Raw genomic sequence first — 20,176 nt, forward strand, 5'->3', positions numbered from 1 at the left:
ATCCACAATTGCACAAGGATGTGGCTACCTTTGAAGATATTCTATCTCTAGAACATCCGTAGTTACAGTTCTGATTAGTTTCTTTGATCTTTCCATCTCAGTAAGGCAAGGTCAGGTAAGGTGTTTGTTTTTTTGGGTGTGTGCATACTAGAATGTACACATCACACACGTGCACGGCATAAACACACTTCCATACACATTCACTTGTTTTTTTTCCCCCTCTTTCTTTCCCTGCAGGCTGTGCAGTTTTCACGCTTTTCAGGGTAAACGGAGCGTAATCCAACAGCTTTGTGACGAGGAGCATTACTAATCAGTTTTTCACATTCGCTAATAATCCCTCTATCCGTGTCCTACTCGACATGCAGCTCGGTGGGTGATCCCTTTCACTAAACCCCAGAAAAGCAGCGACCCTCTTTCCACCCTCTTTCTCTCTGTAGAGAAAATGTAGATAGCTACAGAGATTATGTAATTCCAAAGAGAATGAGCCATATCGCCTTATCAGCTCAACCAATCCCCTGGTTAGAATTGGGTCATCTTCGCTCCCGAGTCGCCAACGATGAGCCGTGCCATGGAAGGATGGACCTATGGGAAATGGAGAGACACAGACAACAAACACATTAACCACTGGTAAGATAAGCTGTGCGTGGCAACAAGCAATGAAGCGGTAAGATAGCAGATATGACTATAGATATGACTATAGATATGACGATGATTAGGGATGCTCCGATCTGGATTTTTGGGGCCGATACCGATCACCGATTTTTTTCCTCAAGATCAACTGATACCGATACCGATACCGATTTTTAAAAAAATACATAACTGTAGGCCTACTGACTGGATAGCCTACATATTTTTTGCTTTTTAGACAAAAGTTTTGATCCATTAGGCACCAAGCAAACGCAGACCCATTTTTATGGCATAGTAAAAGTCTGGCCTATCACCCAGTTAGGGCCTGAAGCCCAAGTCAGTCGATATGGCTGTATAAAAGACATCATAAACGTGGCCTTCATGGTTTACATACTGTTACGTCCTCCTATGTTTTCTGTTCAGTTATCTGTCTTCCCCAGGGAAAAAAAAAAAAAAAAAAGATCGGTTTTTGCGATCGGCCATTTTTACCGATCACCGATCGAGTCATTTGGAGTGAAATCGGCCGATTTAAATCGGTGGCCGATAAATCGGAGCATCCCTAACGATGATGATGATATAATACAACAGAGGGGTAAATAAATAGTACACAAAGTCAAAAGAAATTAAATCTTTAGTAAGCACATCAATAAACCCTAACCCTAACCCTAGAGTAGGCACACTACTTTGGGGGCTCACAAACACTGAAGCGCTTAAGAAGGCGCATCTTTCTACCACCATTTCTCACACTCTCTTGACTTCGCAAGCCCTCCAGTAAATCACCCCATCCTGTACCAGTTGTACCAGTCTCCCTCTGTGTTTTTCTCCCACTCATCTGTCTACATCCATTCCTGCCTCCTCTCTACAGTTGGCCAGAACTAGATTCTGAATAGTTTCCCCAAGCCATTGTATCATAAATGTCCATTTCTTTTGTGGGTGTTAAAATTATTTATAAATCAGACAACCTACACAGTACAAAGTCAAACTGCCTGACTGGTGGTAGAAACTAGAAAGATGCTGGATATTGAATGAATAATATAAGGATGGACCTATGACAAAACAACGTCTCTCCCTCTCCCTCTCCTTCCTTTCCATTCCCTCACCTGTGCCTGTAGCGGTCCGTAGGGCACCAGTTCCCCGTCCACGGTGAGTGTCCCCCGCGGGGAGAGGGGCTGCAGTCTGAACGCCCTGGCTGGGACATGGCTCACATACGGGGAGCTGAGGGACAGGTGGGCCCCCCTCTCCATGGCCAGGAACAGCCTGAGCAGGGTGGCTCTGGAGATCCCCGCCCGCACGAAGGTCAGGTGGATCAGGCCGTCGTCGAAGCGCGCCTGCGGAGCCGCGAGGAGGTCTGCCCCGAGGTGGGTCTGGTAGATGGCGAGGACTAGGACAAAGTCTCCCTCGATGGTGACCCAGTCCCGGGTGGGGATGGGCTGGTCCAGAGGGGGTAGGAGGTCGTCTCTAGGGGGGTTGAAGGGAAGGTAGACGGGCGGGCGGTTGTTCTTCAGGGCTCCGGCGGGGTCGGCGAGATCAAAGGTGAACGAGGGGGAGGGGGAGCGGAACGAGGGGGAGGGGGAGGTGGAGTTCGGGGTGTTGGGGCGCGGGGCCAAGTAAGAGGAGGCGTGGGGGGGGGGACAGGAGGGGGAGGATGGCGGCGTGGGAGAAAGAGAGAGAGAGAGGGAGGACATGGGGGGGAGGGAGTTGGAGTGGGGGTGGTGGAGGAGGGAGAGGGGTCTGGGTCGGGAGGAGGCGTTCTGGTTTTGGTCCAGGGATTTTTTGGACTTGAAGGAGAAGGGCGAGTGGCGGAAGGGAGAGGAGATGGTGAGGGATCGCTCCCGGGCAATATCCAGTGGGTACGGCTCTCTCTGGAAGTAAGTACCACTCAGGTCCATCTCCTCTGGCCCGTACGTAGCTCTGCCCACAGGGTCTGCCTCCTGCCTGAGGGGCTGGTTGTAGATAGCATTGGCTATCTGGCTGGAAGGGGCCGAGTTCTTACGTATCGCCTGTCTGGCCTCTTGGAGGTTATCCGGGTAGGGGAAGCACCTCTCGGGATCCTCTTCCTCCTCTCGCCCCATATCAACCCCGTACCCCTCCCCCACCTCCTTGGCTTCCATCACTCCCTCCGCCGAACAACTGCTGCCTCCCCCGTCCCTCCCTCCTCTTTCCTCCTCCTCCTCCATCTCACTCGAGTCCTGCTCTCCCCCCCTTCCATTCTCTTCCTTGTTCCCTGCTAATCCCTCCTCCCTTTCCATACTACACTCGTCCCTTTCGTTCGATTCCGAACTCGTCCCCGACCTCACCGAACTCCCCCCTGACCTCTCTTCCTCCTCTCCCTCCCCCTCTCTCTCCCTCTCTCTGTCTTCCGCTAAACTACTCGCCCTGACCACCCCCGTTCCTCCTCCCCTGGCCCTTTCTCTCCTCCTTTCCCTCTCTCTCTGCCTCTCCATCTCCCTCACTCTCTCCCGCTCCCCGTCGATCCTCCGCAGGCTCCGCTGTTCGGCGAGGCCCATGTCGGAGCAGGTACGGTGGATGGGGGTCCGGCAGAATCCCTCCAGGCCCTCTGTGATGCTGCGGGAGAGGGGTCTGCGCTGGGGGGGCGGGCTGGCGTCCGGGGAGGCGGTGATGACGGAGGGGGGCAGGTAGGACAGGCGGCCCTTGTAGGAGCGCAGGGAGGCCAAGCGCACCAGGGTGCCTAGCGTGAACCGTGCCGAGCCCAGACCCCGATACCTGGAAAAAACATGGATTGAGGGATATTTAGAACAAGATTAATTAATAGTCAACTTCGTCTTTTGCATGAAGACAGGTAAACGAATGACTTAGTACTTCTGAACATGGATGGATGAAGGAGTCACAATACAGAGAGGAGGAGTAAAATGACACACAAACATCACACACTCTCATTCTCTCACACAAACACACACCTCTCGCTCTCGATGTCCACGTCAGACACGAAGCCCCAGGCCACGGACAGGAAGGAGAACAGCCTTCTGGGACCGGACGGGCGGCCGTTCTGAGAGGGGGCGGGGCTGGTCGTCACGGAGACCAGGTCCATGGGTTTCACGCCGCCCCGACACAGCTGGAAGCAGCAGTTGAGGAGGAGGGACTCACGAAGGCACATGTCATAGCTGACCGGGGGGGGGGAGGGGGGGGGAGATAATACAGGAGAGAGAGAGAGAGAGAGAGAGAGAGAGAGAGAGAGAGAGAGAGAGAGAGAGAGAGAGAGAGAGAGATAGCAGCTATCAGTCACAATGACTTGACGAAAACAGCTGATACAGACAAATGAGCGGGATAAGAGATATCACATGGAAATGTTGTTGGGACAAAAGTCTAAAGTTTAAGTTTGATTAGAATAAAAAACCCATCTCAGCAAACTCAAGAAGTTGTGTGTGTATGTGTATTACCCTGCGTGGTGGTTGATGGCGCCAGCGAGGGCATTTCCAGAGCCACAGGGCAGGATGCCCACGGGAGTCTTTATTGCTTGTTCCCAGTCAGGCCGCTCCATCAGACCGTTAGTCACCTGTGGGACAGAGGCACAAGAGCAGTCAGACAGACAGACAGACAGACAGACAGACACATTGTCTGCTATCTGTATAAAGCTCAAACAAACACTTTACATCTCACATTACATCACACGCACTTACATATACCTTCCTTCACACGCGCAGACACACACACACACACACACACACGGACGCGCACAGACCATCCGTGTCCCCCCCCCCCTCTCTCTACAAACCTCATGCAGCAGGCCGTCTCCGGAGACGATGATGATGCCGTCCCATTCGTGGAGGGAGAGCTCCCTGATCAGCTCCCTGGCGTGGTTCTGACGCTCTGAGAGGAGGAGAGGGAGAGAAGAGACGAGATGAGAGGAAAAGCAGAGAGGAGAGGGGAAGAACAGATGAGTATAGATTACAGTTGGACTGGTGTGTGTGCGTGTGTATGCGGCCCATGTGTCCCATATTTGTCTCATTGAGGTTGTGGTTACTGTGTCCGCGTTGGTATGAGTTACCTGTCTATATCAGGTTATAGCTGGCGATACTGTGTACTGTATTTCACTTGTCTGTATCAGGTTCCAGCTGTTGTTAGGCTACTATGTGCGTGTGTGAGTGTGTGTGTGTTACCTTACCTGTCTGTATCAAGTTGTAGCTGATGTTAGCCTCTCGGATCATTGGTAAAATGTGGCTCTGACACCATTGCATGGCTTGGCCCCTCCCACTGAAGGGGTTGACCAATAGCAGCAGCCGTCGGGGCCTGGGCAGCAGGCTCCTGCTGATTTCTGTGGACAGAGAAGTTCCATTAGAACTACAAGACTTCGGGCCCTATTATGCACTTCATAAGTCTTAAGCAATAAGACGAGGCGGTAGATTTAAACTTAAGACGTGGAGGCTTGGTCAAGGCCACTTTGCTATTATGCGTGCGGTAGTGGGCGCCTAAGACCCGGCGCTAAGCCCAGAAATTAGTCATGGGTGTGTTTTGGGCGTCTTCTCAATCAACCCAATCAGCGTGCTAGGTGCCATTCCCTTTAAGAACCGGCTGCGTTAAGTCATAAGCGCTATGCTATTATGCAGTTCATAGGCGCTAGACTTCATGCACGTTTTGAAACCGCGGAGGCGCGCTCGTGTTTCAAAACGTGCATGAAGTCTAGTGCCTAAGAACTTTTCAAACCACTTCTTAGCGCTTGGCGCAAAGTCAGATCGCATAATAGCAGGGGCGCCTAGCGCACTTCATTAACATATGAACACTCCCACAATGAGTAATATATGCACGGGAGTCTTACGTCTTATGTGTGGGCGCCTAGCGACACCTGCATAATAGCAGTAGCGCGTATGAAGCGCATAATAAGGGTGGCGGTAGGTCTTAACCTGGCGGTGCGTCTTAATTAAGACTTAAGACGGCAAGTTAAGAAGTGCATAATAGGGCCCCTCATCTCCATGGAAACCAATGAGTCAATATTCCAACAGGTGTGTAACATACACCAAACACTACATCATCAGAAACTGGTCATAAACAACAACAAACCCATTTGGGACATAAAAGCAATGCCATAATAATAAGCACGCCGTGTATCCAAACCCTGGACCTCGAGTGACCACTTGATGCACTGTTTCATATCATCTCAAAAGGAGGGACTCCGTCAGACCAAATATAGTTATGTTCATTCATGTAACTAACACCAGCTGCCAAATCAATTAGCTTAATAATTTAGTGGTTGCCATTTCATCTAGAATAAAAAAAAAATGAAACACTCCATGTCCAGGATAGGGTGAGGCCGCAGCAGGCTATCATTCAAGGGAGATCTCAGAACAGAGTATACTGTGTTCTGCTGTTTTAACTATTGTCTACGGATCGCAAAGCAGCACCTACGTGGATAAAGTGACGGCTCAAGACTCACAGTAGTCTAAACAGGCTTCTTCTTCTCCTCCTCACATCCCTTTTCTGCATCCCTATTTGTGGTCGTATATCGACCTCACGTGACTTCAAAATGCGCGAGGATGGAGAGGAGACGAGCGGAAGCTTCTTTAGACTACTGAACGGTTCCCCCGAAATTCACTGTACTCAACCAATAGTAAATAAGCCACTACAGGGCCGTGTCGAGGGGTTACAAGGTTTGTCTAGGTGGTACAGAGAGGAATGGCGGCGAGGGAGAGACATACAGAGACATACAGGTCGATGGTGTTATGAAGGCGGAGAAAAGACGGAGAGGACGAGAAGAGAGGAAGAGGAAGGCAGACGACAGCAGGGGAGCGAGACGAGACAAAAGGAAAGGAAAGAGGGGAGACAGATGAACGTAGGGACAGATTAGGGGCATATAGATGTAGAAAGAGTGATGGCTACTAGGATATAGACAGCGAGGATTAAACAAAGAGAAGGAGGGAGGGAGAAGAGAAGTAGACAGAGGGGTGTATTGGGAAAGTGGGTGAAATAAGAAGAGGGGTGGTGGATAAGACAAGAGGGATAAGAGAAAGGAAGGAGACAGGAAGGAGATGGATGCAGAACGACGGAGGGAGAGAGACACAAAGGAAACTAATGTGAGAGGCAGAGGGAAATTGATGCGTGAAACAAGGAGCGAGACAGCGAGAGAGAGATAGAATCAAACAGACAGAGGGTAAACAGAGCGTGTGAAAGACACACACACACACACACACACACACACACACACACACACAGTAAACATTGAGCATGGCCTTGCTATCTGCTGGGGCGGGGGGCAGTGGGGAGGGATGCTGCTGTGGTGTGGGAAGGGTGGAGAGAGAACCCACCCTCTCTGTCTCTACGTTTGACACAGAATGATACCGACCGTGTGTGTGCAGGACAGATAAGAGCGAGAGAGAGAAATTAGAGGAAAGACTCACACACACACACACACACACACACACACACACACACACAACAGATGGTCAAACACACATGGAAAATCATATTATGTTGAACCCCAATTCCCTCAAAGCAGCATTTACAGTATTCCTTATCAACAACATGACAAAAATACAGCAGCCTCAATCAATCTGTTACAACATGGCCAAAATTAATGTGTTGCATGGTACAACACAACATACTTTAGTCTAGGCTAGACCTTTATCAACCTGTTATAATATGGCCACTGCCAGCATGATGTAGGCCTAGTATGTCTCGGTCCTTGTAAAATAGCCCACTTAAAAGTGGCCTACATACTATGTTTCCTCTACCCTTCATAATCAAGAGGACATCAAATCACCTTGCATGACCAATAGGCCTAAATAAAGAAAATCTGATATTTATGGAGAGGGTTTAGGGTAAATGTAATTAAGTGAATTATTCTCACAAACATGAATCAATACAGCAATACCCCAGTAGCCGATGCTGTCCAGGCTGCTGATCGAGCACAATTCTCTGTCATTATGACACTGTGCCAATGATTTATATTTTTTAAAATACATTTATTTTTTAAATAATAATAATAATAAGAAGAATACAGCTTTGGACCACCCACACACAATAACCTTAAGCCTCACAATTGGAACTGTATGTATGTACACACTACACACGTGTATCACCAATGGAACAGTAACACTCACCTGTGTCAGTGCTGACATTCACTCCTCTGAGCAAACACTGTACAGCTGTCGACCACCTCTCGGCATCGGCCCTGCTCTCCGCCAGGTACGCCCTCACCTGTCTCCTCCTCGACACCCCTTTTCGCCGCTTTCCGGGGGGGTACCAATACAGCACCAGGAGGGGGGGCGCCGGGGCACGGGGGCAGCTGCACCCTGCCAGCTCCGTCAGGGGCAGCAGGAGACGGGCCTCCTTGCCTGGCCGTGGGGACAGGCGCTGGACGTGGATATGGGTGGGGGTGAGGGTCAGGGCATAGTTGGAGGAAGAGGTCAAGGTGGGGCTAGGAGAGGGGGAGAGGCTCCCAGGACCACCAGGGCTGTTGGGGCAGCTGTTACCGTTGCTGTTACTCCCTGTCCCCCAGCCCCCAAACTGGCCGTGAAGGAGGGCCTCGGCTGGGGACGGAATGGGGGGGTCTGGGGAACGCATCGTTAAGTGTCGGAGGGACAGGGACAAGTCCTGGCCAGGGAGTTGGCAGGTAAAAGTACGTCACACCCTCACGTTTTGGGTGTGCAGTTTGTTCCCAGCGGACGGACGGTGTGAGAGTGTCATACAGTTGGTCGTGTGTAGGATGGAATTAGTGAGTAAGTTACTGATTGCTGATCATCACCTTTTTAGCGTGTCATACTAACAGTCCAATGGAAGAACTATGACTCAAGGAAGTCTGTCTGTCTGTCTTAAAAATCAAACAGATGTTCTATCTTTATCCTTGATAGCTCCTCAAAATCAATTCTTCCACTTCCGTGCTTACATTTTGCAGGCAATACAACTAAAACATATCCAAGAGTTTGGTGCTGGAAATCCATCTGTGAGATTTCCCGATGAACAGGAGATTCTTCTCTTTAGTGTGTCGATCCAAAAAGCACCAGACTTGGTAGATATCAGTCTCAATATCAGCCTGAAGGATCTCCTATCTGTCCAGACACTGTCTGACTTGTTCTAAAGTGCTGTCAGTTTCTAGATTTGCTTGGTATTGTCAACCTTAGAACAATGGACGGACAGCACTTGTAAACATCCAATTCAATAACAAAAAAACAACAATTAACTTTTTTTTATACTAGAGACATAACAGAATGCATATAATATAAAGATGTAAAAGTATGGTTAAGAAAATTCTTCAATTACAGTTCAAGATCTTAGTGTGAGATTCAATATCACACTGCAACTTAGAGTAGGGAGCTACAGCCTCACACAGATCACAAAATTAAATAACAAATCAAAACACAACTGATATAATTCAAATATCTAAAACATAAACTTTATGTATGAATCAGACAGACATGAATGAACACACCTTGCTCTTGCAAGGAGGCTATAGCAATTCACTTAGCACAAGATTGCTGTGGAATATTGTGCGGAAAGTGCTGGTCAAATAATAATTAATACTTAAAAGTGCAGGTCTTGTGGGAGACCTTCATAGATAAGTGTTGCTCGCTTCTGAGATATGTGGTTGGCAGGAGAGCGGCGTGACACGGTCAACCTTTAGGAGACGAGCAGACTTTACAGCAGTAAGATGACAAAAAAAAAAACTGTCTCAGCCAAATGGAAAATGCCACATGATCCTATATTTGTACTCCATCACAGAGAGAGGTGGAACAGGCAAGCAGGATGGAAAACAAGACAAAAAAACTAAAACAAAACAAACAAAACAAAAATTAACTAGATTGTTCCACGGAGGCTTTTGTGTTATGTCATGGTTAAGTCCTTCCTTGAGTTCAAGGGGCAAGCTTCATGTTCCTTCCCATAGATATATATACCTAGAGAGAAAGAGCAGGGAGGAAAGTGTCAGTGATGCATTCGTTTTAAATGATGTCCTCGAGCAAATTAGCACAATGGGGTGCTTTTCATACCAAAACGTTGTCTCCTCCCCTCTGCCCTCCTTCACTCCCCTTTAGGAATGGGGGACAACTGGATAGGCGCACAGAGAGCAACTTTTTCGAACGAAATGCAGCCTTGGTTACGTTAAACCTGTACGGTCAGATTTCTGTTGAACTGTTAAAAGAACATGAGAGGGTGATGTCATTTTGTTTATTTTCACTATTTTCTAATAATTTTCTATTCTAATCTGTCATATGTAAGATGAAAGCTCCCCAAGTTCACTCGCTATTTCTTTTTCTTTGTTTGTTTTTGTTTTGTCTTTACTTTACTTAATATAAAAAAGAAAAAAAGACTTTGGTCATAGGAACTGAGTTGATTGTGATATGTTGAATGTAATGACGATTGTTGTAACCAATGACCATTGACAATAACCCTAACCCCCCAAAAAAGAAATGCAGCCTTGGTTTATTCATTAGACTAATTCTGTTAAAGGAGCATAAATGAAATTAGCAGCTTATGGCACTCAACAACACAAGCCCACCTGAACGTTTATGCCTAGCTGGCAAACATAGCCTACTTGGAGAAGAAGCACCGTCTCAGCTATTGCAAAATTGATAGGCAGAAAAAGGAAAAAAGCCTTTGATATGCTGAGTGGCGCATTTAAAGCATTTGACTTGAGCCTCTCTTATGATCCACAAACTAAAACTATTTAATAAGCAGTCCAAAATGATCTAGCCTACAGGAATCAGCTAAGACTCACCATTGGGAAAACACTCAAATAAGCTTTCATTGTGAACAGTCCACACACGTCCTGCCTCGAATAATGCACTTGAATTTTATTGTTCCAAAGGTGAGTGACTCACTCGCCATTTGGAGAAATGCAAGTAGGGCAGCACACTCGTGGTAAGGACTCGGAGGGAACATTGTTTGCGTGTCTGTGTGAGTGTCTAGAATGCCTTGAACTCAAGTCTTGCAATATGACTAAACCCCCATTGACGCAACTTAATTTCAGGAAACGAATACTGCCATTAGAATGTGTACAAATAAGGTTAGGCCTAATATTAATATTACATGAACAAACTGTGAGTTTATTCAGATGGGTGGCGTGGGTTCATCCAGACACCTAATCTCTTTCACAATTTGTCCCCAGTGGAATTGAGATTAATACAGATTAGAGACCTGGATATGGTTTTTGGCCCAACATCATTTTGTGACACATGATCCACACTTTATATTGCCTGTGTCATCAACATACGCAATGTTTCCTGGTTTTGGAAGCAGACAGACTGGGAATTGAAAGCAGACTGGGTCAACTATTGTCATCAATGTGAAGATATTTCTCAACTATAAAAAGAGTCCTGCTACAATGTGTTGACTATTATGTTCAGTGGGGACTCGTTATGCAAGGTGCAGACAAAAATCAATATTCGGCAGATATCCAGGTCTGATAATAACTTTTCTTGTGTGCCTTGACCCATTGTTGTAGGCCCAGTACCTTGCGTGCTTGAAATGCAGGGCGGTGACACACAGTATCAGCCAGGCTAATTCTGACTCACAATGACCTCAGTGCTGACTGACTTAGGAACATACAAGACACATTTTTACATAAGCCTAGTTAGTATTTGATGTAGTATTTGATGTCCAACACAGAGAGATACATTTAGCTCAGACTGAAAGGACGTTGGCCAGCCAAACCCCTACAGTAACATTTTGCAACATCTGTGCGTTTTGTATTTGTATATGTCTGGGGCTAACTTGGTAGCAAAATGTCAGAGAATCGACGATAAAAGAAAAATAAGAAAAAATCTGTCAAGGATCACCCTGAAATGAAAACATAATTATTGCTAGGTAGCTACTGTTATCAATAGCTAGTGTATCTATCACACAGAGTGAGGTCAAAACATCCTGCTGATAGCACTGAGACAAGGTTATCTTTAAGACAAAAAGTTATTCTTCAACTTGTTGTAGCAAGACAAAGAAAAAGTCATTAGCAAGTCAAATACTCTGACAAGTTCTGCTCTGTCTGTCTGTAGCTGTCAGGACTCGAGACATCTTATCTTATTGACTGTTATTGGACAGATAGCACAAAGACAACTAACTTACTACTATCTAGAGATAACCTAGTTATATTATACACAACCAAATGACTAACTAAGACAGTCCCCTAACATGTTTACGAGCTCAAACGTTACTGGGTTAGCCAGTTCTTCAACACAGCTGTAACACCAACCAGTAACATAACAGGTTAGCCAGCTAGCTATAACTTAACTAATAACTAGACAAATAGATACAGATATACAGATGCATATAGACAGATAGACTAAATAACTAGACAGTCACCTAACATGTTTACGAGCTCAAACGTTACTGGGTTAGCCAGTTCTGTAACACGAACCACCAGTAACATAACAGGGTAAGCTAGCTAGCTTGTTGACAACCATTAGCTTAGCATAGCCACATTACAACTAGCCAGGCAGTTGTCACACACACACACACACAGACGTTATAATAATAACCCAGGCAATTGTCTTAGTAGTTCCTTACAGGTTATTAAAGTTAAGAAAACAAAACAAAAAACAAAAAACAAGCAAACCCGTAGATGAAGGAGTTGTCAAAACTGCTATGAAATTACCTCATTCTTGCTGCGGGGTGAAGTCGCTTGTTCGCTCCGACGGAAAGCAGCTCTGTGGCTGTTATATATAATGTATTACCCAGGAAGTGTCTCTCAGACAGTGTGAGCGACGGACAGGATGTCCAATGGAGATAAGGGGAAGACATGCTGGACCGCCCACCCATCGACATTCCTCCAATCACTGACGGCGCCAGAAAACCACCAAGGTCACGTGACGCACGAAGAAGGTGTTTCAGTATTATTGTGACATTTTTACAAGTACATGAAGAATAGATTGTAGATAGATAACATGATAATAACCCTTGAAAATCAACCGATTGATAAGTTTAGTCAATATGTCAATACTTAGTGCATACTACCAGGATTAGGCTATTAGAATTCCTTAAATTCTACATCAATCTGCCCCTGTGAGCATAAGTAGACCACACCAAATTAGTTTAATTTGCTAAGCACATCCCCCAAGTAGGCTAAACTGAAAACGGTTTACTTTTTCCCCCCCAGCCAAGCAATCAGAAAAACAAGACAGGGGACATTAGTAACTCATTTCGAATCGCCGATCTTTATTTGTATCTATGTATTTGCAGAGAAAACAAAATAAAGACACTAGTTCTTGTAGCCACGGCTGGCTCTGCGGCCACGTGCCTTCTCGTACTTCCTGCCCTTGGATTGAATGTAGGGCCTGGAGGGAAGAGAGCAGAAAATACATTAGAAAAGTGCATATTTCAGGAGGATAAACACTGAATACGGGAGGCCAATTAAACTCGATTGACTCATCACAACTTAAATACCCAAATGCAATCCGTGACACCTTCACTCATGTCATTGGCCAAAGTCATGTAGTGGAACCTCTGCTTCCATCCATTTATTATTTAAGGGCCTTTGCATCAAGCTAATTAACAACCTATAACATGGTGGCGCACAGGGCCAGTCACCTCAGTGACTTCCTGCATTGATAACTAGGGCTTATAGCGAGGTGCAACACAGAACACAGCAGACATATGTAATGTATGTAGACTACTCCATATTCCACATGACCTGTAGAGAAACAGCTCTACACAATCTATTTTAACATCAGCATAATCTGTAACAAGCCCCTGTGACGTGACATAACTTATTCCTCAATCTAAGAGTTCAATGTTTAGCTGGAGCACAGCCAAATGATAAAACTAAATTGGTTCACTTAGAACATTTAATTCCCATAATTGGTCACAGACATTAGATACAGGTACTGGTACCACCACTGCAAGATAATACTCAGGGTCACACTTAGTAGGCACCAAGTTTAATACTTTTTAAAGAGATACTGTCCAAGCGTGTACAACAGGAATGTTGACACTCTTTTTGAGTTTGAGTAGTACTCACTTGGTGTGGCTGTGGGGTGTTCCGGGGGCTTTTCCAAAATGCCTGTACACCTCTCTGCCCTTGCGAGGTCCTGAAAAACAGAAACCATGCACTTGTTGGACTTGTCTTGTCGGACTTGTTGGACAAACATTAGTTTCGGCCAAGCAAATGACAAACATTTTTTGAATCACAAACATTTTTAAGTTGGAGGTGACGGACTACTATTTCTAAACATGAATATCAAGTCAACTGGCAGTCTGTTGCAGTCATCAGCATGGCACACGTATGCACATTCAATCAGTCGTGAGACACCAGTATTTTAAGCTTTAAACATCTCATGATTGGGATTGGCACCGGGAGCAAGAACCACCATTAATGGAACATTATCTAATTATTGGAAAAGCTGGTTCACCATGTAGTAGTGAGCAGGTTTTTCAGGTCTTTGAGCAGGTTACACCTTAACTGCTCCTCCTGAGACATCTTCTGCCTCTCAGCACTGCGTCTCCTAAAGACACCCGCTTTCCCCTCTACTGTGTCCCTAAAAACTTCTATTGCCCCCCTTGTACTGTTTCTCTGTTTCTCCAGTGTAAAAAAACAACAACAAAAACTAGGTTTTAGAAGAAGGTGATAGAAGGAAAAACCTTCTCCTATCAATGGCCCCGGGCCTGAGCTGGATTACTCTTCCTGCAACGACTGGTGGATTGATGATTCACTTGCTTTACGGGGTAGTGGTGGTCTAGTGGATAGTGAGTTGGACTTGTGATCGGAAGGTTGTGAGTTCAAATCCCGCCTGAAGCCACACCACTACTAGTGTGCCCTTGGGTAAGGCACTTAGCCCTCAGTTACTCCAGGGGGAATGTCCCTGTAATTCGTAATTGTAAGTCGCTTTGGATAAAAGCGTCTGCTAAATGGCAAAATTATTAAATTAAAATGATTGCTTAGTATTCAAATGTATTGATTGTAAGTCGCTTTGGAATAAGGTGTCTGCTAAATGCCAAAAATGTTAAATGATGACTAATCCCAGTTCCTCACCTGACAGCAGAACAGTGCCCTGTCCTTTGGGGGCAGCCAGAGCCAGCTGGTCCAAGGTCATGACTGTACCTCCGGCCTTCAGGATCCTGCGGCGAGCTCCGTCAGTAAAATTAAGAGCGCACACCTTAGGGACGGGAGAACAAAGGATGTTTAGTTCACTTTGCAACACTACTTAAGATACTTACATTAATACGGCAGAGCTGGGCTGGAACAGAAGCACACCAAGGCTCTTCACATAGCTCACATACCATCCCACTGAAACCCAGACTTTTACCTATTCGTGACATTAGAATTATAAGGTTCTATCTCCATTTTTGGTCAAAATTTAGTTTTGTACATAATCTGATCCATTAGGTGTTTATTAATGCCTGTGTGGTGTTATTTTTAAAATGTTGACATTTTTGAGTTAGTAATTAATAAAATACAAAGGTTCCATCTCACAAAAAATAATGGAATGTAAAAACTTTGAAGCTCAATATCTCTGAACTACCCTAAACGGAGATAGAACCTTATCATTCTAAGCTCACATATTGCAGATAACTTTCATAGGTTTTATACAATCTAAGGCCAATCCCCTTTTTTTTTTTTTTTTACCCGTCCCGCTCTTTTCTGAGTGCCATCCGTTTTTCGACTTGCCCCTCTGAATCTTCCCCTATGAAACGGCACAACCCTTCAAGACCCTGATACGTCATCAGTAGCATAATAGAAAAACATGGATGCTCGAAATTCATTCACAACATAAGTTTCACTCTTCTCAATTGACCAAACAGGTAATCAAAAACAACAACAACAATGCTTCATTACCAGGCCATTTCATGACAGAACAGCGGTGCTTTCTAGCCTAGCAACCCGTGCTCCTACCCTGCCCGTAGCCTAGCAACCCGTGCTCCTACCCTGCCCGTAGCCTAGCAACCCGTGCTCCTACCCTGCTCCTACCCTGCCCGTCTGCATCGATATTAGGGGAGCAGAAACAAATGAAACTATTTCAATGCTGGACTGTCGTGCACAAATCAGCCTTAAAACAATGTTGTAACGTTAGCAAGCTAGCTAAAGACATCAGCATAGATGAAGAAAAGGTCTGTAATACATTGAAACGACATTAAACTAAGCTAATATGATGGTTATCATAATTATTTCTGTGTCTTCATTAACACAGAAAATAATTACATTTGTGGATGTATTTTGTTGCTCGTTGATGATTCGCAAGGCATTCTGGGAGATCTCAACACTATTTGGAGTGCTCCTGAAAAAACTCAGTTTGGAGGGCTATGTGGCCCTACCACTTGGCACTACCCCTCTATCCTGACAAGAACCAGGACAACCTACCCCTACACGTGAACACACAAAACGGAGGGGTAGGGCTAAGTGATATGGGCAAGGGGTGTATTGGGATTGGGCCTAAGACCCTCTGGATCACAGATGTACCTCTAAAACTGGTGAAAGTTATTCAAAAATAGGTAAAAGCATCAATTTGTCAGCATCATATGGCATGGGAACAGTCTGTGAGCATGTGAATATACCAGTGGTTTTGACCAGTTCACTCTTTGCATGGCGATCCCAGCGTCAAAAGCAGTGCAAATACATTGGCTGGAGGGAGTAAGGAGTGGGTCTTATTTTCTACGGTACATTGCCCCGGTTTTGACTGTATAGCACTGATCTGTTTAATGCTGCAACTGATGACCATAACTGTAAACCAGGAATGTAGTGTCTGTTTTGAACCAAACATAAATATTTAGCCTTTTTTTTATACCTTAAATGTTTACCTCATTTGAACTCATTCTTTACCTTGAGCTTGGGGATATCCTGAATTCTGACATCATCAGTGACTGTTCCAATGATAACAGCGGTTCTGTTCTCACGACCAGGCATCTTCATCTTGCGGATCTGAGGGACGGGAAGCAAACAAATTAAAGGTGTTGAACAACAGTCACTGACAAACAACTAACTCATGTCTAATTTCTGACAGTTAAGAATACGACAGGCAAGGTGTTCCCATTTTCAGGTCAGCAAAGATGCGGGAGAGCAACTGACAAAACCCCTTTAAACAATCAAAGGCAGGTGGTCTACAGGTGGCCTACAATACAATACATGAGATGGACAGTCCCATGCCCAGAAACAGAATTGATGAACAAGTAGAAGTATATGGTACATGTGGGAAAACTAGGGTTAAGGTTAGGTGCTAGGGTTAAGGTTAGGGATAGGGTTAGACATGCCAGCATGCCATGTACCAAGTCAACCTAGCACCTAACCCTAACCCTAGTTTTCCCACATGTACCGTATTCCCACATGTACCGTAACATATAGATAGGACAGGATATGACCAGGAAGACAGCAGCATGGACCAAAGAGACACTCACCAGGCGAGAGATTGAGATGGGAGGCCTGTTGGTCCTGCTCATGAACAGCCTCCTGAGGACCACCTTGTTGAAGGGGGCATTGCAACGACGGGCCAGGAACCGGTAGAGCTGTGGGGATAGAACATGAGCATCATTAGAACATGAGCATCATTAGGGGATCGCATGTGTTGAGGGCTAATGCTGATGTTCTATTTGTATGCAAGATAGTACTTCATTTAAACTTTGCAGAAAGTTGATAAGTCAAAAATACTTATGTTTGAATGTTTTTTCCCGGCGGTGGTGGTGGTACCTGTGTATTCCAGGTGCCAGCTCATGCCAAGCAGTGTTGTAAATTAGGACTCACCTTGACCAGGAGCCTGAGGTAGATATCCTGACTCTTGGGCTCCTTCCTGTGCACCTTGCGGTCCTTGTTGTGTCTGATGTCGACTCCCTGGGAGGGAAGAGAGACATTGTTGTTTATCAACATTTCTGTATATCTGACATTTGGTAGATACTGTTCACCACCTTGTTGAAGGGTGCACCATTCTAACACTATGAAAACACAACGAGCACTCAACCATCCAAGATCAATAAAAACAAGGTCGTAAATCACATTCATGACCTCACAATTTAGCTAGCCACCTTCAGACACCATAGCTAAATGCACTTTTACTCAAGTTAACTTTTGTTATTATGCACAAGTGGTATGAACTGTGGTTAGATTCATAGTTCTGCACTGCAAGACCTGCAAGTAAGGTATTGAACCTGAGTCTTACACCCTTGCAGTTGCTACTAGACAGCTAACTAAACAACAAGCCAAGTTTCTCAGACCATTCAAACAGAACTAAACACTTGGCCAGGGTGACACCTTCATAGTTGAGTGAACGAGCCACGTTGAATAACCAAACCCTCTCTGAAATGTTATTAAAACACCATCCATCACTGACATGTTCACTGGATATGCCACTGACAAGTCACACACGTTTGCATTGCTTGCTAAGTAGCCTAGCGGCTAATGACTTTATAGAAGAGATAAAAAGGTACGACATTACAATTAGACTAATATCAACCACCAGTCACATTTCTTCAACCTTCCGTGTCAAATGTAGCGATCTTGCCAGGATTTAAGAGCTCGTCTCTTGGTTAATAGATTCATTTTAGCCAAGTGAGTGTCCAGGATGCTTATGCCGACAACCGGGGGGGTGATCATACTCGCAAAATAGTCCAAAAACGCCAACATATTGACACAATACCCAGGTGAGTTCAGAATACAGTAGCTAACGTATTAATAACATCTGAAATGATTGAGATCTGTAACTGTGAAAGTGAAGATTGACTTGGATATTCAGACCAGCGCATTGTAAAAAATTCTGAAAGCGGACCTACCATCTTAGACTCAGAGTGAAAAGGGAAAAGGAAGTGCAGCGGTCTCGCGATGAATATTTCTTCGTGATCACGCGGGTCAAATGCCTTGTACTTCCGGGGTCACGTTCTGTTGATGTTTTTCCACACCATGCCACACTCTATTTCTATGTTGCTCTATTTCTGTTTTAAAAGTCCTTCTGCCCGCTGAAATTCAGCTATTATGAATGAATGAATGAATGAATGAATGAATGAATGCACCAGGGGAGCCCCCCTCCTACATTTCGTTGTATGGTACCTGTACTGTATTAATGACAATAAAGACCATTCATTCATTCATTCATTCATTCATTCATTCATTCATTCATGAATCTTTATTTTAATAAAGAATCTTTAAAATAATAAATAACAAATAACTAATATGTAGAGTACAGTCCTATCAATTGTTCGAAAAGGAGTAGGAAGAAGCCTAGGCCTATCCTGTCCTACCCCTGTTTATACATAACAATTATACTTACATTATATAATCCAATTAATTAATACATATATTTCAGTATCATCCGTTCTAATACGTTTTCATTCTTAATATTGATACAACACAAAATAAATAAATAAACATAATTTTCCATTCTTAATACTGAAACAACACAAAATAAATAATATTTATTTTTATTATATAATCATATATATATCATAATTATATGAAAACTATTGTCTGCAAATATGTCAGTGGTCTGACAGTGAACTCTAAAGTAAGGAGGAGGACAAACTTATTTAAACAGAAACTTTTAATCTGGGGTTTTGTGAAACATAATAGTACAATATTTCAGACGATAACACTCAATCTTCTACTTGTTCATCAGATATGTACATCTTTTACATAAGGTAAAACGTGATTTGTGATTACAGTCATTAATCTCATCTCGTGGAATGGTTGCCTGGCATCGTTTAATTGAGTTGAGGCAGGGCTCTCAAGTCTCACACATTGGGCGTGAGACACACACGGCGTGTGAGCGTGTGAACGGGTTGAAATGCGTGTGTCTCACGCCCAATGCGTGAGACTTGAGAGCCCTGTTTGAGGGTACTATGAGAGGTTTCACTGCTGTCTGAAGTGGCACAGGTAGACAGTCCACACCAGCGTGATGCCACCTACAAACACTGTCCGTGCGACAGGGGGGATCAGGGAAAAATTCACCGCCTGAGGGGGAAGGGGGTGGGGGGGGGGGGTATAGAGAGAGAGAGAGAGAGAGAAATACCTTCTACTACTTTGTTTCATTGTGTGTATGTGTGTGTGTGTGTGTGTGTGTGTGTCTGTGTGTGTGTGTGTTTCAGTTTCAAGTGTATATTGTTACATAACAATAAAAAGTGTAAGGGAGTAAAATGCGTAGGCTTTGATTCCTGACATTGCAGCAAAAGACAATAAGGCAATAGGCATCATTCAAGATAATTAAAAAAGTGACAAATAAGATTATTTACAATTAGCAGTATGTTGCAATTTGTAGACAATAAGGCACTATAGGCATAACTCAATAAAGTGTCAATAGTACGGGACATAAGTGACAGTAATAAAGTGACTGTGAGCTTAATCTTAAGTAGTCTGTATGCATGGGATGTGCTTGTGGATGATAGTCAATTTAATTGTCTACAGTAGGCTTGTTCACGAGCCTGATTGCCTGGGGGAAGTAGCTGTTGGTTAGCCTCTGGGTTTTGGCCTTGAGGCTCCGGAAGAGGCTACGCCTTTTGGACGGCATTGGTGGTTGGGCTGACTGTGTGTGTGTGTGTGTGTGTGTGTGTGTGTCTGTGTGTGTGTGTGTGTGTGTGTGTGTGTGTGTGTGTGTCTGTGTGTGTCTGTGTGTGTGTATGTGTCTCCATTTCTAAAGGTCTAAATAGGAGCATGATGTCAAATTCTCGAATATGTAATATTTCTGACCTACCTGCATTG

The 20,176-nt window shown here is 44.8% G+C and overlaps 3 protein-coding genes across 3 annotated transcripts in view; all 3 read right to left on the reverse strand.

Annotated features, from left to right (window-relative positions):
* Nucleotides 1-220: 220 nt before the first annotated feature.
* On the reverse strand, nt 221-8,560 carry sphk2 (sphingosine kinase 2). The gene is made up of 7 exons (XM_080540193.1): nt 7,680-8,560; nt 4,751-4,900; nt 4,361-4,455; nt 4,026-4,141; nt 3,546-3,749; nt 1,728-3,351; nt 221-582 (listed from the first exon to the last, which is right to left on the reverse strand). Exons 1-7 carry the CDS (start codon nt 8,140-8,142, stop codon nt 520-522), a joined length of 2,715 nt encoding a protein of 904 aa, XP_080396319.1. The 5' UTR covers nt 8,143-8,560; the 3' UTR covers nt 221-519.
* Nucleotides 8,561-12,703: 4,143 nt separating this feature from the next.
* Nucleotides 12,704-18,275, reverse strand: rpl18 (ribosomal protein L18). The gene is made up of 7 exons (XM_080540237.1): nt 18,259-18,275; nt 17,237-17,323; nt 16,894-17,001; nt 16,322-16,420; nt 14,537-14,660; nt 13,526-13,595; nt 12,704-12,842 (listed from the first exon to the last, which is right to left on the reverse strand). Exons 1-7 carry the CDS (start codon nt 18,259-18,261, stop codon nt 12,767-12,769), a joined length of 567 nt encoding a protein of 188 aa, XP_080396363.1. The 5' UTR covers nt 18,262-18,275; the 3' UTR covers nt 12,704-12,766.
* Nucleotides 18,276-19,330: 1,055 nt separating this feature from the next.
* LOC308166017 (mpv17-like protein) overlaps nt 19,331-20,176 on the reverse strand; it is a gene marked incomplete at both ends in the record, with an annotated part of 1,826 nt that continues 980 nt past the window's right edge. Inside the window, 2 exons of the mRNA XM_080540240.1 lie at nt 19,331-19,432; nt 20,169-20,176. The exon at nt 20,169-20,176 is cut by the window's right edge and continues 22 nt beyond it. Of these exons, the coding sequence (XP_080396366.1) occupies nt 19,331-19,432; nt 20,169-20,176 (110 nt within the window). The remainder of the gene's footprint in view (nt 19,433-20,168) is intronic.

The sequence above is a fragment of the Nansenia antarctica genome (assembly GCF_963989245.1).
Source record: "Nansenia antarctica genome assembly, chromosome: 10".
NCBI classification, from domain to species: Eukaryota; Metazoa; Chordata; class Actinopteri; order Argentiniformes; family Microstomatidae; genus Nansenia; species Nansenia antarctica.

Coding starts and splice junctions, on each gene's coding strand:
- sphk2 (XM_080540193.1), bottom strand. CDS start 8,142: ATGCGTTCCCCAGACCCCCCCATTCCGTCCCCAGCCGAGGCCCTCCTT. Junction 4,142..4,360: donor GAGACGGCCTGCTGCATGAG/GTTTGTAGAGAG, acceptor TCTGTCCCACAG/GTGACTAACGGTCTGATGGA. Junction 3,750..4,025: donor GCCATCAACCACCACGCAGG/GTAATACACATA, acceptor CCCCCCGGTCAG/CTATGACATGTGCCTTCGTG.
- rpl18 (XM_080540237.1), bottom strand. Junction 14,661..16,321: donor AGGATATCCCCAAGCTCAAG/GTAAAGAATGAG, acceptor CCCGTCCCTAAG/GTGTGCGCTCTTAATTTTAC. Junction 12,843..13,525: donor ACACCCCACAGCCACACCAA/GTGAGTACTACT, acceptor TCTTCCCTCCAG/GCCCTACATTCAATCCAAGG.